General features: G+C 62.7%; 2 protein-coding genes across 4 annotated transcripts in view; one reads left to right on the forward strand and one right to left on the reverse strand.

The window, feature by feature from the left end:
- The window catches only part of SCAP (SREBF chaperone), a 52830-nt gene extending 41515 nt beyond the window's left edge, over nt 1-11315 (forward strand). Inside the window, exons 4-23 of the mRNA XM_074312454.2 lie at nt 83-240; nt 1029-1249; nt 1356-1461; nt 1980-2152; nt 2521-2647; nt 3967-4079; nt 5002-5096; nt 6289-6387; nt 6550-6768; nt 7551-7927; nt 8284-8472; nt 8545-8746; nt 8828-8943; nt 9028-9547; nt 9622-9707; nt 9927-10009; nt 10104-10261; nt 10439-10519; nt 10689-10895; nt 10980-11315. Of these exons, the coding sequence (XP_074168555.2) occupies nt 83-240; nt 1029-1249; nt 1356-1461; nt 1980-2152; nt 2521-2647; nt 3967-4079; nt 5002-5096; nt 6289-6387; nt 6550-6768; nt 7551-7927; nt 8284-8472; nt 8545-8746; nt 8828-8943; nt 9028-9547; nt 9622-9707; nt 9927-10009; nt 10104-10261; nt 10439-10519; nt 10689-10895; nt 10980-11225 (3576 nt within the window). The 3' untranslated portion in view covers nt 11226-11315. The remainder of the gene's footprint in view (nt 1-82; nt 241-1028; nt 1250-1355; nt 1462-1979; nt 2153-2520; nt 2648-3966; nt 4080-5001; nt 5097-6288; nt 6388-6549; nt 6769-7550; nt 7928-8283; nt 8473-8544; nt 8747-8827; nt 8944-9027; nt 9548-9621; nt 9708-9926; nt 10010-10103; nt 10262-10438; nt 10520-10688; nt 10896-10979) is intronic.
- Nucleotides 11316-11579: 264 nt separating this feature from the next.
- Nucleotides 11580-19706, reverse strand: part of PTPN23 (protein tyrosine phosphatase non-receptor type 23) — a 28578-nt gene continuing 20451 nt past the window's right edge. For 2 of the 3 annotated variants that reach the window (XM_074312453.2, XM_074312452.2), the window contains 21 exons: nt 19335-19384; nt 19070-19201; nt 18715-18795; nt 18499-18630; nt 18364-18411; nt 17936-17992; nt 17751-17809; nt 17503-17582; nt 17285-17399; nt 17126-17191; nt 16415-16560; nt 15829-16140; nt 15589-15743; nt 15350-15501; nt 15081-15260; nt 13234-14986; nt 12972-13156; nt 12780-12884; nt 12558-12696; nt 12369-12482; nt 11580-12290 (listed from right to left, as the gene is read on the reverse strand). In XM_074312453.2, the coding sequence (XP_074168554.2) occupies nt 11811-12290; nt 12369-12482; nt 12558-12696; nt 12780-12884; nt 12972-13156; nt 13234-14986; nt 15081-15260; nt 15350-15501; nt 15589-15743; nt 15829-16140; nt 16415-16560; nt 17126-17191; nt 17285-17399; nt 17503-17582; nt 17751-17809; nt 17936-17992; nt 18364-18411; nt 18499-18630; nt 18715-18795; nt 19070-19201; nt 19335-19384 (4541 nt within the window). In that variant the 3' untranslated portion in view covers nt 11580-11810. The remainder of the gene's footprint in view (nt 12291-12368; nt 12483-12557; nt 12697-12779; nt 12885-12971; nt 13157-13233; nt 14987-15080; nt 15261-15349; nt 15502-15588; nt 15744-15828; nt 16141-16414; nt 16561-17125; nt 17192-17284; nt 17400-17502; nt 17583-17750; nt 17810-17935; nt 17993-18363; nt 18412-18498; nt 18631-18714; nt 18796-19069; nt 19202-19334; nt 19385-19706) is intronic. The other variant, XM_074312450.2, reaches the window with a different exon arrangement.

Genomic DNA, 19706 nt, shown 5'->3' on the forward strand with positions numbered 1-19706 from the left:
GATGCTCAGTATGAATATGGACCCAGGTTTCTCTCTCCTGCGCTGGGCTGACCTTGCTCTCCCTCCCCTATTTCTTCTGCAGTATGTGGGTGCCCCGGTGGCTTATGTCCAGCAGATCTTTGTGAAGTCTTCAGTGTCTCCCTGGCACAAGAACCTCCTGGCAGTAGATGTGTTCCGCTCCCCTCTGTCCCGAGCCTTCCAGCTGGTGGAGGAGATCCGGAACCACGTGCTGAAAGACAGGTATCGCTCCGAGGGACCCCAGCCCCGGAATCCCGTTGTGTACGGCAGGAAGGTGCAGTCCTGTGTAGCTCTGCAGAAATCGAATGAGAAGGCTGGTGGGTGAGCCAGCTTTGCATCCCTCAGCGTCCTGCAGGCCCACAGTGGCTGCGTTCCCCCTGGGCCTAGGCAGGTGGCACAGACAGAGCCCTGAGCCTTGTCCTCAGGTGTCAGACACAGGTGTGCACTGGGCTGACCCTGTGATGAGCTGAGAGCCAGTTGACTTATGTCGCCAGTGGCTTCCTGCAGAGGGGTTATGACATGTGAATGTAATTGTGGTGGCCATGCTGATGAGAACAAGCTTTCCCTGGGGATGCACTTCTGGAGCCCCAGGCCGGGTGCTGCTCCCCAGCCCACCTGTGGGTCTCCGGAGGCTGCTGGCTTCACAGGCTGCTTTACCGCCAGTGTCAGTGAGCAGAGGGTGTGGACAGACATTTTGGTGAATGAAATGAAGCCCCTAATTGTCACCCTATGGGCTCTGCCCCTTGAATTAGCCCAGGTGTTTTAGTGGGTGGGGCTCTGCATGCTCCCGGAACTGGCATCTCTGCGGAGGTGACCGGCCCCGGGGCCCCTTTGAAGGTCAGGCAGCTACACAATGGTGTTCACCACCTGGCAGAACTTTTCCTGGCTGCCCTCATCCTCAGGCTCTTAGCCAGGCGTCTGGAAACTTGATGACAGGGTTCCCCACCCGTGCAGTGGGTCTGCCCTGAGCTGGCAAACACAGCAGATGCCTCATCCTGTCTCCTGCACAGCTCCGGGACCAGGAGCCTGGAGGAGGTGTGCCTGCAGGTGACCGACCTGCTGCCGGGCCTCAGGAAGCTGCGGAACCTGCTGCCCGAGCATGGATGCCTGCTGCTGTCCCCTGCGAACTTCTGGCAGAATGACAGGGAACACTTCCATGCCGACCCTGACATCATCCGGACCATCCACCAGCACGAGCCCAAAACGCTGCAGACCTCGGCCACACTCAAAGGTACCCTCGGGGCCGCGTCCTCCTAGATGGGTGCTCTGGCAGATCAGGGGTGGCAGTGGGGAGGGGTCCTGGTGGCTCTCCAGGACCTGCGGGTTTCTGTCTGCAGACCTGCTGTTTGGGGTTCCCGGCAAGTACAGCGGGGTGAGCCTGTACACCAGGAAGAGGATGGTCTCGTACACCATTACCCTGGTCTTCCAGCGCTACCATGCCAGGTAAGGCCGTGGGCACGCAGCTCCTGCCTGGGCTGCGAATGACATGAGGCGTAGAGTAACCCCCGTCTGGTGCAGTGTCCAGAGGGCCCCTGGGCACTGGCAGTGTTCAGGCTTCCTGCTGAAATGTTTATAACCCTCAGCCCGAAGGACGCTGTCTGTGCACATCTGAGTGGGGCTAACAGTAAGGGGCTAAGGTGGGGCTGACAAGTAGCGTCCTGATGCCCCACGGGTCTCTCTGGAGCTTGGGTCGGGTCCCACAGGCAGCCCCCCAACAGGGCGGGGGCTCTCCTGGGCCCTTGGCAGTCGAGTGGTGTGTTGGGTGAGGAAGGGCCCCTGAGGAAGGAGCGGGGCCACCCGCGGCAGCTCTCCTCCCAGCGCCCTGGACTCTGTGGGGCAGCCTCCCCACTACAGAGAAGCTCCCTCCGGCGCAGGGAGGGAGGCCCTGATGGACCCCCTTCCCGGGATTGTCTTCGTCCCTGGACCAAGAGGGACAGCCCGTGTCCCCCGCCCGTGACCAGGTTCCTGGGCAGCCTGCGCGCCCGCCTGATGCTCCTGCACCCCAGCCCCAACTGCAGCCTCCGGGCGGAGAGCCTGGTCCACGTGCACTTCAAGGAGGAGATTGGCATCGCCGAGCTCATCCCCCTCGTGACCACCTACATCATCCTGTTTGCCTACATCTACTTCTCCACGCGTAGGTCACGGCGGGAGGCAGGGCTTTCTCCACACGGAGCAGGCGTTTCCCGCTCGCTGGCTCCCCTGCCTTTGGAGGCGGCTTGGGTGGAGATGTGGGGCACACCCTGTGGTCACAGAAGCTGGGGCTTCGTCCCCCGGCAGCCCCAGGGTCTTGGCTGGGTCCAGGGCTCCTCTGGCTTTTCAGGAAAAGACCGAGAGATGCTATGTCCCTGAGACGGGGAAGTGGCCGTGGCCATCCTCTCTGGTTAACCCAGGGGCTTTCCCTTCGCCGATTGTCAGGTCACACTCCACTCCTGGCAGCTCCGTCAAAGGCCTTGTGCCCGAGTCTGGGGACCTGCTGCCTGATGTGCCCTCTCTGCCCTCCAGGCAAGATCGACATGGTCAAGTCCAAGTGGGGGCTGGCCCTGGCCGCCGTGGTCACAGTGCTCAGCTCGCTGCTCATGTCGGTGGGGCTCTGCACGCTCTTCGGCCTGACGCCCACCCTCAACGGCGGGTAGGTCCCCAACACGCGCCACCAGGCCACAGCGCAGGCTTAGGCCACGGAGCCTTGTACCGCTGGGCCTGCCCTGGGCTGGACACTTGCTGTGCCCATATTTTCACATTGTTATTTTGATGTTTAAGAGGTATATTTTTTCCTCTTCAAGTTACCTGGTTTGTATTCATACATACGTGTATATAGCATATCGGTATATAAAATACATATATGGTATGTGTGTATGTGTCCATACGTGTGTATGTTTGTGTATATGGGGAAGTATTTCTACATGGGTACAAGTGTGTGTGTGTAAGCTTGGATATATATATATGGCTCTGCCTTGCATGTGTGTGTACAGATACGTGTGTATGTGGATGTGTGTGTTTATATATTGTATGTACACAGACGTACTGCTCCTTGATGGCATAAGCCACAGATGATGTGAGAGAGGGTACATGTCTTCCTTTTTTACTAGTAAAACATTTAAATGCCCAACAAAACAGGATTTTAGAGTAAGCTTTTTATTATAAGATTCAGCATCCTCTGTAATCCGGCACCTTTCCATTGATGTGTTTCCCCTGCCATGTCTCTCTGAATCCTGGGCTGGAAGCCCTTCCCGGGGTTTGTCCTCAGGCTTCCGTCTCCTTGGCTGTGACGAGTCCCTGCCCGCCTGTCCGTACTAACCCGCTGGCCTGTCCCCTACCTTGGCTTATCAGGCTGGTTGCAGGGACAGTGACGTTGTGTTTTCTGTGCCTTCCCTTGCTCACAGAACACCTGCTTCCTTGTTTGAAGCTGACAGCCCCCTCCCCCCGCCCCCGCTGAGCCCGCACCTCCACTGCTGCACAGCAGACATTGCCCTGGTGAGCTTCACCTCGGCCTGTGTGTGCAGACGTCCCACAGTCCGTCTAGTAGTGAGCCTGCGGCCTCAGGTAGCTCGTAGTTTTCTTAAGAATAGTTCTCCACAGGGGCGAGCCGGGCTTTAGGCTGGTCTCATGGCCCTTCCGTCAGTCAGTGGCTTGGCCTGGAGTCTGGTGTGGGATGGGCAGGGAGAGGTGCCTGGCAGCTGGGCAGCAGGGGGCCTCCTCCGGTGCTGCTCATTGTGCTGCATAGATGGAGATGGGGATAGTTGCTCGCCACTTGGCCTGAAAGCTGAGTGCTGTGTAGACAGAGGCCCTGTTGGGGAGGGCGGGGCTTCTGCCCCACACTGGTGGGAGTCACTCGGCAGCCTCCACCACAGGTGGCAAAGCCCACGGCCTCCCTGAGCCCAGGCCTGTTGAGAATGAGCCGTGTTGGGGAGTGTCCTCTCACTGTCCTCAGCCCGCCCTCTCTGTCCCCAGCGAGATTTTCCCCTACCTCGTGGTGGTTATTGGGCTGGAGAACGTGTTGGTGCTCACCAAGTCCGTGGTCTCAACGCCCGTGGACCTCGAGGTGAAGCTGCGCATTGCCCAAGGTAACGGGGGCGTGGGGGGGGCTGGGAGGGCCGGGAGCTGTGCTGCGCTTCCCCTGTTCAGGAGCCTCCTTGCTCTGGCCCCCTGCGTACTAGTTGGTGGCCACCAGGTCCTGGCAGCTTGTTAGCACGTGCCCTGGCGGACTGGTCGCCAGACTGGACTGTCCAGGTTCATGTGTCAGGAAGAAAGCAAACCAGACCCTGCTGCGGGGCTCCGGTGTCTGGTGGCCCCTGTCCAGGCTGGCACCTGGTGACTTCTCTTCCCACCTCACTCCTCCACAGTCGGCCTGGGGCTGCCTACTGCAGAGCTGCTGTCTCCACAGCTGCCAGAAAAGCCCCCTGCGGCCTCAGTGGCAGGAGCTGGGGTTCTGAGGAGACGAGGAGAGCGTAGGCCCCGAGGTCTGGACTCATGCACCTCCCCTCCCACACCTGTGGGAACGGCTGGAGCAGACGTGGGAGCTTCTGTGGGATCCTGGGCCCCACCAGAAGTGCAGTTCCCAGGGCATGCAGGGCAGTGGCCCTACCCACTGGGCGCTCAGAGCCCCACACTGCGACCGTGATGCTGGGGTCCCAGAGGCTCGCCAGGGGGAGGGGCTTGAGGAAGAAGGCGGCTGGCTCTTGCATCTCTCGAGCCATTCTGCCATGTGGCCGGTGGGCCTGCTCATCTCAACACCCTGCCTCTCCCTCTGATGGTTCTAGCTCTCCCTGTACCGTTCAAGCCGCCCTTCCTGCAGCAGCTGTGCAGTGATGGCAGCACTTGGGAGCCCGGGTACCAGCAGTCCCGAGGATTGGGGCACTTTGGGGGAGCGGCTGCCTCAGAAGGCTGGGCGCCCTCCCCGTGTGTCTTCCCTCTGAGGACACGAGGCTGTGTGCACGTGTGGTGGACAGAGGTCATGTGCTGGCCCCGTGGCCCTGTCTTCTGCAGGTCTCAGCAGTGAGAGCTGGTCCATCATGAAGAACGTGGCCACAGAGCTGGGCATCATACTCATTGGCTACTTCACTCTCGTGCCCGCCATCCAGGTGAGGCCCCAAGGCCCCCCGCTTAGCTGAGTGTGGGACCAGCTGCTGGGTTCCCCAGCTATGCAGCCATGCACAGGGGCCCCCCTCCCTGTAAGATGGGACATCTGTGCTGCCAGGATGGTTGTTAGTGTGCAGTGCTCACGGGATGGAGCCCCTGGCCAGGCAGGCACAGCCTGTGACCCTGTCCTCGTACGCTCTCATTGGCCACATGGCAGGAGGGGGCTCGGCAGAGGCATTTCCAGTAAGACCTAGTTACCCATTTCTCAGGCAGCACCCCGGGGCCCCTAAACTGGTCCACCCCCTACCATAGGAGGGCCACCACCCATTGCCCAGAGAGGCTCCTGCTCTTGGCAGTGCCCTCGCTGAGCTGTGGGGCTGTGAGCAGAGGTAGAGGTGGACCTGCCCTGAGTCGGAAGCCCAGACTGCTGCCGACCATTCTGGGAGGAGTTGCACGAAGGGAGTGACACAGCATCTCTGCCCCCCTGCCCCCCAAGGCTGGCCGGCCTGCTGAGGTGTGGGGAGAGCAGAGAGCACAAGGCTCCAGGCGCTGCCCCCAGATAGCCTCTGCAGAGACACAGTGCAGACTTGGCACGTTAGAGCTGGCTGACATGATTTGGGACACGGCCACTGGGCCACCATGTGCTAGATCCCTCATCTTACCCGATTTGAGTGGATGCCGTGGTTCTGTGCCAGAGGTCTCAGACAAGGGCTGGGGAGGAAAACAACTTAAATCTAAGAAAATGCCATCTACCAACAGCTTGGGAAGCAAGAGACCACCCTTTTCAGTTTTAGGACATACTTAAGTCTCTTAGGACCTTCCCTTCATGGGTCCTGTTCAGTCGCTGGCCAGGAGCTTTTCTGAGATCCCTGTATGGGGTCAGGCCTGGGCTCTGGGTAGGTGTTGGTCACGGCAGGGAAGCAGGGCCAGGGGCTCAGCTTTCCAGCTGGGGGAGAGCACCCACCCTTCAGCCTGTGTGGATTAAGGTGAGAGGGGTCTCTGCTGCCCTCTGGTGGGAGGCAGGGAGCCACGGGCACTGCCCAACCTTGGCCACTCCCAGGTGCAGTGATAGGCTTCTCCGCTGTGGCCTGCCTGCCACTGCCCTGCAGATGCTGAGGTGCCTGCAGGAGGGGACGGCTTCTCTAGCGTGCTGGGCCTTAAGGTCATGGTTCCCTTTGTGTGCTCTGGTTCCAGGAGTTCTGTCTCTTTGCTGTCGTGGGGCTGGTGTCTGACTTCTTTCTTCAGATGCTGTTTTTCACCACTGTCCTGTCCATTGACATTCGTCGGATGGAGGTAGGAGTGGGCTGGGCCCTGCCCCACCCTCCTCAGCCCTGGCAGTGCTCAGGGATCTCTGGGTGAGAGGTACAGACCTCGGGCAGGGGCCGTGCCCGGCCCCGTGTGTGTGGGTAGCCACTGGACAGCAGCCTTGGGCCCTGACTGCTGCACCTTCAACAGCTGGCGGACCTGAACAAGCGGCTGCCCCCTGAAGCCTGCCTGCCCCCAGCTAAGCCAGTGGGGCGGCCCGTGCGCTTGGAGCGGCAGCTGGCTGTGCGGCCGTCCACACCCCACACCATCACACTGCAACCGTCCTCCTTCCGAAACCTGCGGCTCCCAAAGAGGCTGCGCGTCGTCTACTTCCTGGCCCGTACCCGCCTGGCCCAGCGCCTCATCATGGTACCTCCTGCCCCTGCCCTGCCCTTCGAGGGCCAGGTCTCAGCTCCCACTCGAATTCTGCACTTTCCCTTGGAGGTGGGGGGTGTTCTCAGGCCCTCACGGCCCCATGAAGCCTGGCTTTGGGAAGCTGCCCGCCACACCCTCCTGCCCAGACCCCTGTGGCTTCTGAGGTGATAAGCCTGTCTCTGGGGGAAGCAGCCCCGGGTCGTCAGGTAGAAGAGGAGTCATCTCCCCAGTGACCCAGGGCAGGAACCTGCTGGACGCGGGGTTCGGGGAGGGAGCCAGCATGGTTCCCCCCAGTCAGGGTTCATCGGCCGTTGTGCAGGCATCACAAAATGCTGTGCAACACAACTCACCCGCTGGGCTGGCTGCTGGGAGTGGAGGGGAGCGAGGCCTCGGCCTCGGGGGACTAGGACGTGGGTGTGTCTGGAGCAGGTCAGGCAGCGGGCCCTCTGGCCGTGCTGACCGTGGGAGTGCTCGTGCTTTCTGGTCCCAGCTGAGATGGGGAGCTTCTTGATCAAACCTAAGTTTGCTTCTCTGTCTCAGCCAAGAAACCCAGACCCTGACCATGGAAAATGAACTAGGTTCCTCCAGTGACAGGTGGCCCCAGGTGATAGTGGGAGGACTTGGAGAGGCAGAGGGAGGACGGATTGGGGCCTGTGGCCTCTCCCGCTCCCCCAGGCCTGAGGTCAGCCACCTTCTGGCATGAGGGCCAAGGCTGCTGGGGGTTGGGGCTGCCCCTTCTTCCCAGAGGCCCTGCTGAGTACCAATGCCCCATGCAGGCTGGCACCGTTGTCTGGATTGGCATCCTGGTGTACACAGACCCAGCGGGGCTGCGCACCTACCTCGCTGCCCAGGTGACGGAACAGAGCCCACTGGGCGAGGGCACTCTGACTCCCATGCCTGTGCCTAGTGGCGTGCTGCCCGCCAGCCACCCGGACCCTGCCTTCTCCATCTTCCCACCTGATGGCCCTAAGTTACCCGAGAACCATACGTTGCCAGGAGAGACGCCCGAGTCTGGGGGTCCAGTAGAGGGTGTCCATGACAGCCCAGTCCCAGAGGTAACCTGGGGGCCTGAGGATGAGGAGCTTTGGAGGAAGCTGTCGTTCCGCCACTGGCCGACGCTCTTCAGCTACTACAACATCACACTGGCCAAGAGGTGAGTTGGGCTGTGCCAGCTGCCTCCTCTCCTCCTGGTGGTGTCCACTCACTGTCCTCAGAGCATCCCCTCCCCCTCAAAAGGGACACCCACTCTTCTGAATTATGTTTTTCAGCTTGCACTGTAGTGATGGGTTTGGGTGCTGGTGTCCATCACCGAGCAAGGTTGGGGTGCCAGAGCTGGGGCAGGGAGGGGCCTCCTGTGCTCCCACCACCCATTTGGGGAAGACTTCCGGAGGGGGTGGTCGTGGAGTCCAGCAGGCCGAGTCCTGTGTAGAAAGGGTACTGGGGTGGGGCTGCAGCAGCAGGGACCCTTCCTAGGGCATCCTGGCTGAGGCTGCCCACTGCCTGCTCCAGGTACATCAGCCTGCTGCCTGTCATCCCGGTCACTCTCCGCCTGAACCCCAGGGAGGCCCTGGAGGGGCGGCACCCTCAGGATGGCCGCAGTGCCTGGCCCCCGCCACAGCCCAGGCCCGGTGCACTCTGGGAGGCTGGCCCCAAGGGGCCAGGTGTGGCACAGGCCCACAGAGACGTCACCCTGTACAAGTAAGGCCCCTGAGGGAGGGGCGGCCGGCGGGAGGGGCCCGGGCGTGCCTGACCACGTCCCTCCTGGCGCAGGGTGGCAGCGCTCGGCCTGGCTGCTGGCATCGTCCTTGTGCTGGCGCTGCTCTGCCTTTACCGTGTGCTCTGCCCGCGCAACTACGGACAGCCTGGCGGCGGGTCCGGCCGGCGGCGCCGCGGGGACCTGCCCTGCGATGACTACGGCTACGCGCCACCCGAGACGGAGATCGTGCCCCTGGTGCTGCGCGGGCATCTCATGGTGAGTGCGGCGGGGGCGGTGGGGATGCCAGGGCCGGGCTGTGCCGGTGCCTATGCCCATGGCCTGCTGTGCCCCCCACAGGACATCGAGTGTCTGGCCAGCGATGGCATGCTGCTGGTGAGCTGCTGCCTGGCGGGCCACATGTGCGTGTGGGACGCACAGACCGGGGACTGCCTCACACGCATCCCACGCCCGGGGTAGGTGCTCATCCCTGCCTGTGCCCCACCGCCCTGCACCCTGCTGTCCTTGCCACCCTCACCCTGCCCTCCCGGTCCTTGTAGGCAGCGCCGTGACAGCGGCGGTGGCAGCATGTTTGAGGCTCAGGAGAGCTGGGAACGGCTGTCAGATGGCGGAAAGTGCGGCCCAGAGGAGCCTGGGGACAGCTCTCCGCTGCGGCACCGTCCTCAGGGACCTCCGCCACCGTCCCTCTTCGGAGACCAGCCGGACCTCACCTGCTTGATCGACACCAATTTCTCGGGACGGCCGCGGCCCTCAGAGCCCACTCAGCCCGAGCCCCGGCACCGGGTGGGCTGTGGCCGCACTCGGGACAACCAGGGATATGACTTCAGCCGCCTGGTGCAGCGAGTGTACCAGCAGGAGGGGCTGACTCCCGTCCACACGCCGGCCCTGCGCCCACCTTCCCCTGGGCCCACGCTGCCCCAGGCCCCTGAGGACGAGTGCGGCTCTCCCGAGAAGGGCTCCCTGGCCCTCTCCTGGGCCCCCAGTGCGGACGGCTCCATCTGGAGCCTGGAGCTGCAGGGCAACCTCATCGTGGTGGGCCGCAGCAGTGGCCGGCTGCAGGTGGGCAGGGGACGGGAGGCGGCCGGGCCGTGGCTTCTCCAGCTGGCCAGTGCTCACGGCCTCTGCCCTTGCAGGTGTGGGACGCCATCGAGGGCACGCTACGCTGCAGCAGTGAGGAGATCTCATCGGGCATCACGTCCCTCGTCTTCCTGGACAAAAGGTGAGTGCCAGGCTGCCTTCCTCAGCTCGACACCCAACCTTCCTGGCCAGGCCACACACTGCGGTTTGAGTCCTGGCTCCCTTTTACTGATGTGTGACTCTACTTCCCTTCTCGGCGCCCAGCCCCACACCTCTGAGCAGCAGATGGTCTGCCTCGCTGGGCGGGGTGGTTATAGGTGTGATGTACTTAGAACCAGGCCTAGCACACTCTTCTCTCCAGGATTGTGGCTGCCCGGCTCAACGGTTCCCTGGATTTCTTCTCCTTGGAGACCCACACTGCCCTCAGCCCCCTGCAGTTCCGAGGTCAGAGGGGCTGGGCAGGTGCCTGCAGTCGGAGGGGGCGGGGAGCACAGGGGTTGACTTTTCAGGGATTGCTCACTTGGCCTGTTGTCCCCAGGACAAGGCAGTTCTCCCACCTCCCCCTTGTACAGCAGCAGTGACACGGTGGCCTGTCGCCTGACCCACACAGTGCCCTGTGCACATCAGAAACCCATCACAGCCCTGAAGGCTGCTGCTGGGCGCCTCGTGACTGGGAGCCAAGACCACACACTGAGAGTGAGTGCTGGCCCCGTCCCTTGGGTGCTGGGGTGACCCAGCAGAGGGGATGGGGAGCATTTGGGGTCAGTCAGGGGGCGGCTGGCGGTGTCCTAATGAATTGTGGAAGGGATTTCCTGGTCCAAGTGTAATTTGGAAAAGTGTGAGACCAGAACCTGATGCCCATTCCTGCCCCAGGTGTTCCGTCTGGAGGACTCGTGCTGCCTCTTCACCCTGCAGGGCCACTCAGGGGCCATCACGACTGTGTACATTGACCAGGTGAGGGCTCTGTGGTGGGCTGTGGGAGGGGCACAAAGCCAGGCCGTGACCCTTGTTTGACTCCAGGGACCTGGCCCCCAAGGGCCTCTGGGAAGCAGAGTGAGGAGCCCCAGCCCCCAGGACAAAGGTTTCCACCGGTGACCCGGCTCCCCTGGGCCTGTTCCCCTAGACCATGGTGCTGGCCAGTGGAGGACAAGATGGGGCCATCTGCCTGTGGGACGTGCTGACTGGCAGCCGGGTCAGCCACATGTTTGCTCACCGTGGGGATGTCACCTCCCTCACCTGTACCACATCCTGTGTCATCAGCAGTGGCCTGGATGACCTTATCAGCATCTGGGACCGCAGCACAAGCATCAAGCTCTACTCCATTCAGCAGGTAGGCAGGCGGGGGGCCATCGGGCTCTCGGAGTTTCAGGCAAGGACTCAAGACACTGAGCTTTGTCATGTCCTTGCCTCTTAGGACCTGGGCTGTGGTGCAAGCTTGGGTGTCATCTCAGACAACCTGCTGGTGACCGGTGGCCAGGGCTGTGTGTCCTTTTGGGACCTAAGCTACGGGGACCTGTTGCAGACTGTCTACCTGGGTAAGAACAGTGAGGCCCAGCCCGCCCGTCAGATCTTGGTGCTGGACAACGCCGCCATCGTCTGCAACTTCGGCAGCGAGCTCAGCCTGGTGTACGTGCCCTCTGTGCTGGAGAAGCTGGACTGAGGGGCACTGGGCCTGGACTGGGGGAGCAGCTAAGGCTTCTGGAAGCCGCCTCAGGACTGTAATAATAAACTTTTTAAAAAATCCCATCTACCAGGGGCCTCTGAGCCACTTGTCTTCCCCTAGAGAGCGTCTGTGTCACGTGCGCACCCCTCCCCAGCTCAGCTGCTGCTCCAGGCAAGAGCCACACAAGACACATGGGGACAGGAGCAGGGTGGGGGAGACCCGCCTAACCATTTCAGAGGCGTGGAAGCCAAAGGTGACCCGAGTTGTCCTACCGCCCATCCACGTCCAAGCTCCCTGAAGGCACCAGGCCCAGGCTCCCTCCCTGAGGCAGCAATGGGCACACACACAGGCCACAGAACAGGTTGGTTTATTTAACAGCAAAGAGCTGAAAAATGTCAGGTCCCACAAAGGAGCAGAACATGACCTGAGGCCCGCGCTACATCGCCACCCCACAGGGGTGTGGGCCAGACCAGGTAGGGCTGAAGGCAGCAGAAATGGGAGGAAGAGACCAGGCCCACCTCGAGGCCCTGCTGGGCACAGCAGGAGATGATGTAGTGTAAGGACCAGGTGGGCAAAGCCTTGTCAGGTCTTGTTGAGTGTCCACAGTGGATCCAGAAGGCTGAGGGGGTCGTCGGTGGGCTGGGCAGCCCGCAGCCCCTGCCCATTGTGGGTCTGCAGGAAGTTCTGCTTGCTCATCCGCTGCTTTCCTCGCAAGGAGCTGTCCAGCGAGAAGGCCTCAGGGGTGAGGGAGGCCAGCAGCTCCAGGGAGGAAGAGGGGGGCCCCAGGTTGGGGACCTCAGGGTCTGGCTGTTGCTCCTCAGGCTGGGGAGCCTCTGGCACGGGTGAAGAGAGGCGGGGTGGAGAGGAGGGTGGGAGCTGGGTGGACTCGGGGAGGCTGGCTGGCGGCAGGCCTGGGGGCTCCTCAGGGCCTGGCAGCCCGGCAGCTGGTGATTCCAAGCCCCCAGGAGGCCGGATGCTGAGCTTGGCAATAGTGGCCTGGATGGAGCTGATGGGCACATCCCCCCCGAGGACCAGGTCCTGGGAGTCCTGAGGGAGGGGGTTCTGAACAGGCACAAGTGCATGAAGACCGGGTTCCACGACGCTGTGGCTGTCCCCGCAGCCCCGGGTTTCCCTCCTCACCTTCTGGTTGAGGCTTGTGCCAGCCACCGGCTTACACGGCGGGGGCACGCCGTGGCGCTGCAGGACCTGCTCCACGTGTGTCACCACTGCCTCATGGCAGAACCTGAGGTGCAGCTGCAGGGCACATATGCCTGTCAGAGGGGCTGCCGTCCCCCGGGGGGGCACCCATCCCTGTGCCCGCACGCTCACCTTCTCCTGCAGCATGTGTTTCCTCTGCTGCCGCATGTGCCGCACCAGCCGTGGCAGGTCCGGGAGCCCATTCCCGGCCTCCACCTCCTGCACAGCTGCATACAGCAGTGCGAAGGCTCCCGTGCGGCCCACCCCGGAGCTGTGGCAGGAAAGGGCGTGAGGCCGAGGCCTCCGAGGAGGAAGGAGGAGGAAGCCGGTGTGCCTGCCCCTCCCCCACCCTACCTGCAGTGCACGACGATGGGCGTGTGCAAAGGCCGCTGGTGCAGGTAGTGTGAGTGGACCTCCTGGATGAAGCGCAGCAGGTTGCCGGGGCTGTCGGGCAGGCCTCTGCGGGGATAGGCAGAGTCACACCTGAGCTGGGCCCTCACGACCCCCTCACCCCATACCCCCAACCACCCAGGGCAGCAGACGCACAGCTCGGGCCACGTGGGGAAGTGGAGGTGCACGAGAGAGCGCTTGAGGCTCTGGTCCCGGAACTGCAGGCTCAGCACCCGCTCCACGTGGGTCTCTGTGGTGCGGACACTGCTCAGTGCCAGGCTCAGGGCACCGTGCACCATGGGCTGCCCTCGCTCGGTGGGGAAGTAGCGGGCCACCTTTTGCTGAGACAAACAGGGCGGTTAGGGCTGCTTTTCCAGGATCCCTGCTGGGTACCCCCCCCCCAACTGCTCCCTCTCACCTTCTCCATCTCAGCCTCAGACACCAGCATGACAATGACCGACACCTTCTGCTCGTGCACCATGAGCCAGAAGTCGGCAGCTGTCCCGGGCAGAGGTGCCTGGGTGGCCACCAAGGGTGGGCAGTACGGCGAGAGGCCCTCCACGCGGCTGGCATTGATATAGTCGTCCTTGCCTGAGCGCAGCACCACGCGGTTGCTGTCGTAAGGCATGACGTCCTGGTGCCGGTTCTTTAGCGAGTAGCAGCGGGCGATGGCAATGGAGCGGCCGCGGGCGTCGTGCTCCTGGGCTTCTTGCAGCTCCCGCCAAACAGTGTCCAGAGCGCCCGCATCACCCAGCTGGCCCCGAAAAGCCTCCAGCTCCTGCTGCAACTGCTGCAGCCTCTCTGGGTGCTCGTAGGGGTCCCGCTCAATCAGCCGCAGGGCCTGTGGCCGCCGGCCCTCAGCCGCGTCCACCTTAGTTGGCTGCAGCAGTGGCTGCCCACCGCCTGGTGGCTGAGTGCCGCCATGCTGGCTCTCGGGGCTGGAGGACAGCAGGTCTGCAGCCGCAGGTCCCCGACGCAGGCATGGCGGTGGCTGTGCTGCAGGGGACCGAGAGGGCACCGGGCCAGGCCCTGGTGATGGGGCAGGTGAAGGCACCAAGTGGGGACTCGGGGTGGCCTGGCCGGCAGGTGAGGGGCCTCGAATGGAAAGAGGGGCAACCTGGGGCCCCAGGGGCCTGGGGGAGGGGGCAGGACCATATGCCAGGGTGGGATGTGGAGGTTGAGGGGGGCTGGCGAAAGGCAGAGCCCCTGAGTGGGGTGGTAGGGGGTCCTGAGAGGGGCCTGGGTAGAGCTGGGTGTGTAGGGGGGGTGGTGGCTGCCCTAGGACAGCAGGCTGAGGGGCAAACGAGTAGGGAGGTTGAGGTTGAGGAGGTTGTGGAGGTTGTGGAGGTACGAGTCCTGGAGCCTGGGGTGGGAAGAGGTGTGGATGCTGGAGTGGAAGGGGCTGCTGGGGGGGCTGGGGCCCAAATGCTGCCTGTGTGGGATGAAGCTGGGGCTGGGGCCCAAGCCTTGGGGGTGGAAAACCTGTGGGGATCCCCGGAGAAAAGTGGTGCTGGGCTGGGGGGGCTGTGAGGGGTTGCTTGGGCCCTAGAGGATAGGTGTAGGGCAAAGGCAGTGCTTGTGGTGGGGGCACCGGGAAGCACGGCTGGGGTGGAGCAGGCGTGGGGTTCGGCCGTGGTGCTGTGTGGCTAGAGATGGGGGCATGGACACTATCTACTGTGGTGGTGGCTGGCCGAACCCCCATCGCCAACTCGGGGCCCGAGAACTGGGGTGGTGGGGCCGAGGGCAGACCTGCAACTGGTGGGGGTGGCCCTACCCCGCCATAGGGACTGCTAACCACACCATGCTGGGGGGAAGACCGGGGCACAAGGCCCAGCTCCGGTGTGTAGGCAGAGGCTGGGTAAATGGCAGGTCCAGGGGCCATAGCCATTGCAGGGTGCCCTGGGGGCTGGGGAACCCTGGGCTGCAACATCTGGGTGGGGCCTGAGTAGGTACGGGGTAAGGGGCCTGAAAGATAGTGGGGTCCTGGGCCCACGGAGGGGGGAAAGGCGCCAGCAGGAAAGTGGAGTGTGGCAGCTGCTCCCAGGAAGGCGTCAGGGGGCAGGCTGCGCAGCTCCTCGGGTGGGTCTCCAGGCTCCGCCTCACACTCCTCCCTGCGGGTCAGCAGCGGCTTGGGGGCTGTGGGCCGTGGCGGAGGCTTCTTCTTCAGCTCCCTGTGGGACCAGCAAGGGAGGAGCAGAGCCAGGCCCCGTCAGCCCCGCCTGGGTCTGGGCTGTAGCCGCACCGAGGCCCCAGAGCCACACCCACCTGTCCAGGAACTGCTGGCGGGCAGCCTCGCGAGCCTGGCAGAGGGACTGCGCCCGTTCCAGGAGCGCGGCCACCTTGCTCTCAAGGTCCGCATAGAAGTCCTTGCCCTCTTGGGACTTCTTCATCAGGTCCTCATAAGCTTCATATGAGGCCACCAGAGTCTGCAGCGTGGAGTTCCACCTGGTGGGCAGAAGGGCCGGCAGGAGGTGAGCGGCTGGAGCCGGGCCTGGGGGGCGCTCGCTGGGCACGAGCCGAGGACCCGCACTCACTTCTGGTCCAGGTCGCTGAGCGCCCGCCGCACGGCCGCATACTGCACGTTGGCCTCTGTCAGGGCCCGGAGGACGTTGTCCTGGGCCGCCAGGTTCTGCTCTAGGTACACCCTCAGCTGGTCGTATTTCTTTAATTGCTCCTCGAACAGCTTCTGAAGAGCGTTGGAGCAGAGGACAGACACTCAGGGCCGCGCCTCATCGGGCCGCAGCCGTCGGCCCCTCCCCGCAGCCCAGCCCACCTTCATCTCCGAGTGGTCCGCCGTGACCAGCGATGCAGTGATGTCGTCCTTCTGGATGAGCTCCCGCAGCTGCTGCTCCAGAGACACGCGCTGGTCCCGCATCTCCTGCACCTTGGCCAGGATGCGCTTCAGGTTCTGCAGCACAGCCTTGTCCTCTGGGGGCAGCGGGGGGCAGTGAGGCCACATTCCCACCCCCCCCAGCTCTGCATCTCAGCGCGGGCATGGGCCGGACACGCTCACCTGGGCTGAGGGCTGGCGTGGGCAGGGCGGCCCGCACCTGGTCCAGCGGCCCGCTGAGCAGGCGCAGGTTGCTGACGTGCAGGTTCATGGCGCGGTGCAGCTCGCTGTTGGTGAAGGAGGCTTTCTCGTGGACCTCCATGTACTTGGCCCATTCTCGCCGCACCTCCGCCAGCTCAGCCTTGGACACCGCCGTGCTCGCCCCCACCTGGCCCACGGCCTCCTGAAACTTCTGCTCTAGCAGCTCATCCTCGCCCAGCAGGTCCTTGATGTCCTTCAGGGACGCCTCCACATCCGTGAACACCCCAGACAGCACTGAGAGTATGGATGGGGGAGAGGGAACCACTCCTGAGGCAAGCAGGCCAGGCACCACTCTGGCCCATCCCCTAGGAGGCACAATTGCCCCCTCGGTCCAGGGCTGTGTGCAGCCAACACTTGCCAAGCAATGCAGACGGTGCAGCGACCCATGGGGGCGTGGGGATGGGTGCTTGTGCCAGGTGCTTGGAGAGGTGCAGCCTCCAGCCTTGGTTAACAGGGCACGTGAACGGCTCGTTCCCGCCACCCCCTGCGTGCTCCCCCACTCACTCACCCTGCATGGACTGGACGAGGTTCCTGACAGTGTCAGGCCGAACGCTAAGCGCGGCACACTTCTCCATGAGCTGGGGCGGGATGTGGCTATATGTGTCCAGGTTGTCCACTGTCTCAGGATCCAGCTGCATTGAATCCATGAACTGGCTGTGGGGGCAACAGGACTAGGTGGGTGCTGACCAAGTCCTCACGTGTAAAAGGAACCCACTAGGGCGAGCCCCCCCACAAGTGAAGCTAGGTCTGAGGTCCTAACAGAGAGCAAAGCAGCATCCTGACCTCCACCACGAGGCCCGGCCCTCAGAACATGCCCAGGGCACTGGTGAGAACACTGGGGCACAAGAGACACCCTCCTCCCAAGACATGTGGCTCTTTTTTTTTTTTTTAAGCTTTTCTAAATTAAGCATTTTTTTTTAATTTTATTAGTTTCAGGTGCACAAGACAAAGCAATACTTAGACGTTTATCATTTATATCCCTCACTGTGTGAACCCCCCTCCCCCCATCCACTATCCCTCTGATATCGCACAGAGCCATTACATTTCCAGACATGTGACTCTTACCTTACAAATCTAGCACACAAGACCTTGGGTGGAGGGCACAGCTAGGAAACCTGGTGCTACCAGACATTTCTCTACTCTCGCTACTGCAGATGGCACTGGGGACCCCACAAAGGTCTGCTGTGTAACCCCATCCTCCCACCCAGCCCACACTCACTCCAGGACCTCGTTCTTCTCCTCAATCTTGGCCATCATCTCCCGAAGCAGCTTGGCCTTCTCCTCACTGCAGAAGTGACAGAGCAGGTGCTGGAAGCCCATGTCTCTCGAGAACCCCAACCCCACCTGTGCTAAGGACAGGGCCAATCCTCCCACCCACCTGTACAGCGACGAGGCTTCGTGGGCAGCCATAGGTACCAGTTTGGCAAAGATGTCAGGGCCTGTAACAGCTGGGTCTGTGGGGTTCACTGGCAAGGGCTTCACCAAGGGGGCACCTGGGACGAGGAGGACAATTGTGGAGACCAGGGCCACGCAGACCTGTTCTATCCCCACTCGGCACCCTATACCCCAATCCTCAGCCTCCCTTCAGCTTCAGACCTTTTACAGGCTGAAGGGTGTCCAGTGCTGGGACAGCCTCATGGTAGATGAAGTCATTGTCCTTCTTGGCAGAATTGTACCTAGGGGTCCAGAGGAGGGGACGTGAATGGGGCATCTTGGGTGATCAGCGCGGATTCAGGACCGGGCCTCCCATGTGGCACTGGTGGCTTCCTCCCAAGGATGCAGGCACAGGGGAGCCAACTCTGCCTGACAAGAAGGAACCAGGCCCCCCAGCCCCCAAGACTCACTTTCCCCCAATGACGTCCATAGCGAAGCGAAGTGCGTCCTGCACGGTGTCAGGCTGGCCCTGTGAGGCAGGGACGCGGGCGCTCAGCACCAACCCAGGCCCGTGCAGGACACCCCCGGCCCCTCCAGGCCAGCTCCCTGGGCCCTCAGGGCTCTGAGGGGCAGCCAGGCCCTCCCTCAGCTTTACCTTGGCCAACTTGATGGCTTCATTGAGCTTGTCCAGGGCACTCTGGAAGTATGCGACCTGTGGGGGACAATGGGCACAGCCCAGTCACTCTTCCTCCTCCTGCCACCCCACTGAAGGTGGGCCATCAGGTGACCCATTAGAAGGCAAGAAGCTGAGGAGGCAGCCGGGTGCCAGCCAAACCAACAGGTTAGCGTCACACGGCACCCCACCCCAGCTTACACCTCCAACCAGCCAGCCGCGGTGGGGAGCCCGCTCTGTGTCCTCGTCCCCGAGGATGAGGGCTGCAGACGGGACTCACCAGGCCTGCAGCAGGGCTCACCCAGGGATGTGGAGGTGAGAGGCAGAGAGAAGATCACCTCCCCCATTCTGTTAGGGAAGGGACCCCGCTGGCAGGACCCAGTCCTGACTCCTCCTCACAACTCACTCACCTGCTCCCCAAATTTCTGCTGCTCCTCAGCCTGCTTCCCCATGTGTAGCTGGGAAGGAAGAAGAGACGTCACTACTTACTCCCTGAGCTGTGGCGCCTCAGCCCCGCCCAGAGCCAGTGGCCACGCTGCCCTCACATGAGCCACAGCCGCGAAGTAGCAGGTCTTCATCTGCACCAGCTTCTTCCAGTCCTTCTGGATCCGGCCCAGCAGCGAGGCGGTGTCGGGGTTCTCCAAGGCCCGACAGGCCTCCTTGTAGTAATCCACCACCTGGGAGCCGGACAGGGCGTCAGCAGCATGCCAGACGCTTGCCCTCGTTCCTTTGAGGCCCCCCTTGCACACCCCCGCCCCTACCTGTGCGCTGATGCGGGCCACCAGAAAGCTCTTCCTGTTGTCCAACATCGACTTCTCCAGAAGGCACTCCTGCGCCTGGCCCTGGAGCAGCAAGCACAGCTCATGTCCGTGTCCACCCACAGACCTTGCCCCTCCAACGGGCTGATCACAGGGACCCCTCCTCAATATTCTCGCTCCTCAGCCCCTCCCCCCACTCCAAGAAGCACAGGCCTGCTCCACCTGGGGCTCTAAGATCAAAGCCAAGGCCCCTGATGTCCCGCCCTGACCACCATGTGCATGGGGCCTGGCCCAGGCTCCAGCCTGAACTGCCCCCTCTCCTGGATTCAACTCGGCTCCATCAAGGGCAGCGCCTCACCAACATGAGGTTGACATTGAGCGTGAGGATCTGCCGACTCATGTCCACGCTGTAGGCGTGAGGGAAGTGCTCGCGCAGGTAGGCAAAGGCGCCCGCCGCGCACTGGAAGTGGGTGCAGGAGACCTTCATGCCCTGCCAGGGAAGACGAGGAGGATGCTGGGGCAGAGCCAGACACCGCCTGTGTCCACTCCCGCGCGCAGGATCCATCCCACCCCGAAGTCTGAACACTCAGCAGCCCTCCCTGCTCACGTCCCCCCATCCTCACCTCCTCAGACACCCGCTTGTCCATGGCCCCCAGCATGGAGTGCAGCGCCCCTGGGGAGACAGAGGACGGGTGTCAGGGCTCGTCTGGGCTGCTGACACAGGGAGGCAGAGAGGGCAGTGCTGTCACCCACGATCAGGAAAATGGAGGTGTGAGTGGAAGGAGGGGCTCCCATCCACAGCCCCCAGCCTAGAAGTCCAGTCTTGAAGCTTCAGAGATGCCCCAAGCTTCTCCTCTGAGCCAGGCTGAGGCTGACTCAAGGTTGACAGGGTCGGCTGAGGCCAGCCATGTGCTCCTTCTGTGTGCAGCGGCCCGAAGTCAAAAGGTGGGTCGGCTGTGCAGTGAAAGAGGCCATCCGGCCCTGTCTCCCAGCCG

Source organism: Rhinolophus sinicus, chromosome 5 (assembly GCF_057876585.1).
Source record: "Rhinolophus sinicus isolate RSI-liver-muscle chromosome 5, RSI-T2T, whole genome shotgun sequence".
Classification (NCBI taxonomy): domain Eukaryota; kingdom Metazoa; phylum Chordata; class Mammalia; order Chiroptera; family Rhinolophidae; genus Rhinolophus; species Rhinolophus sinicus.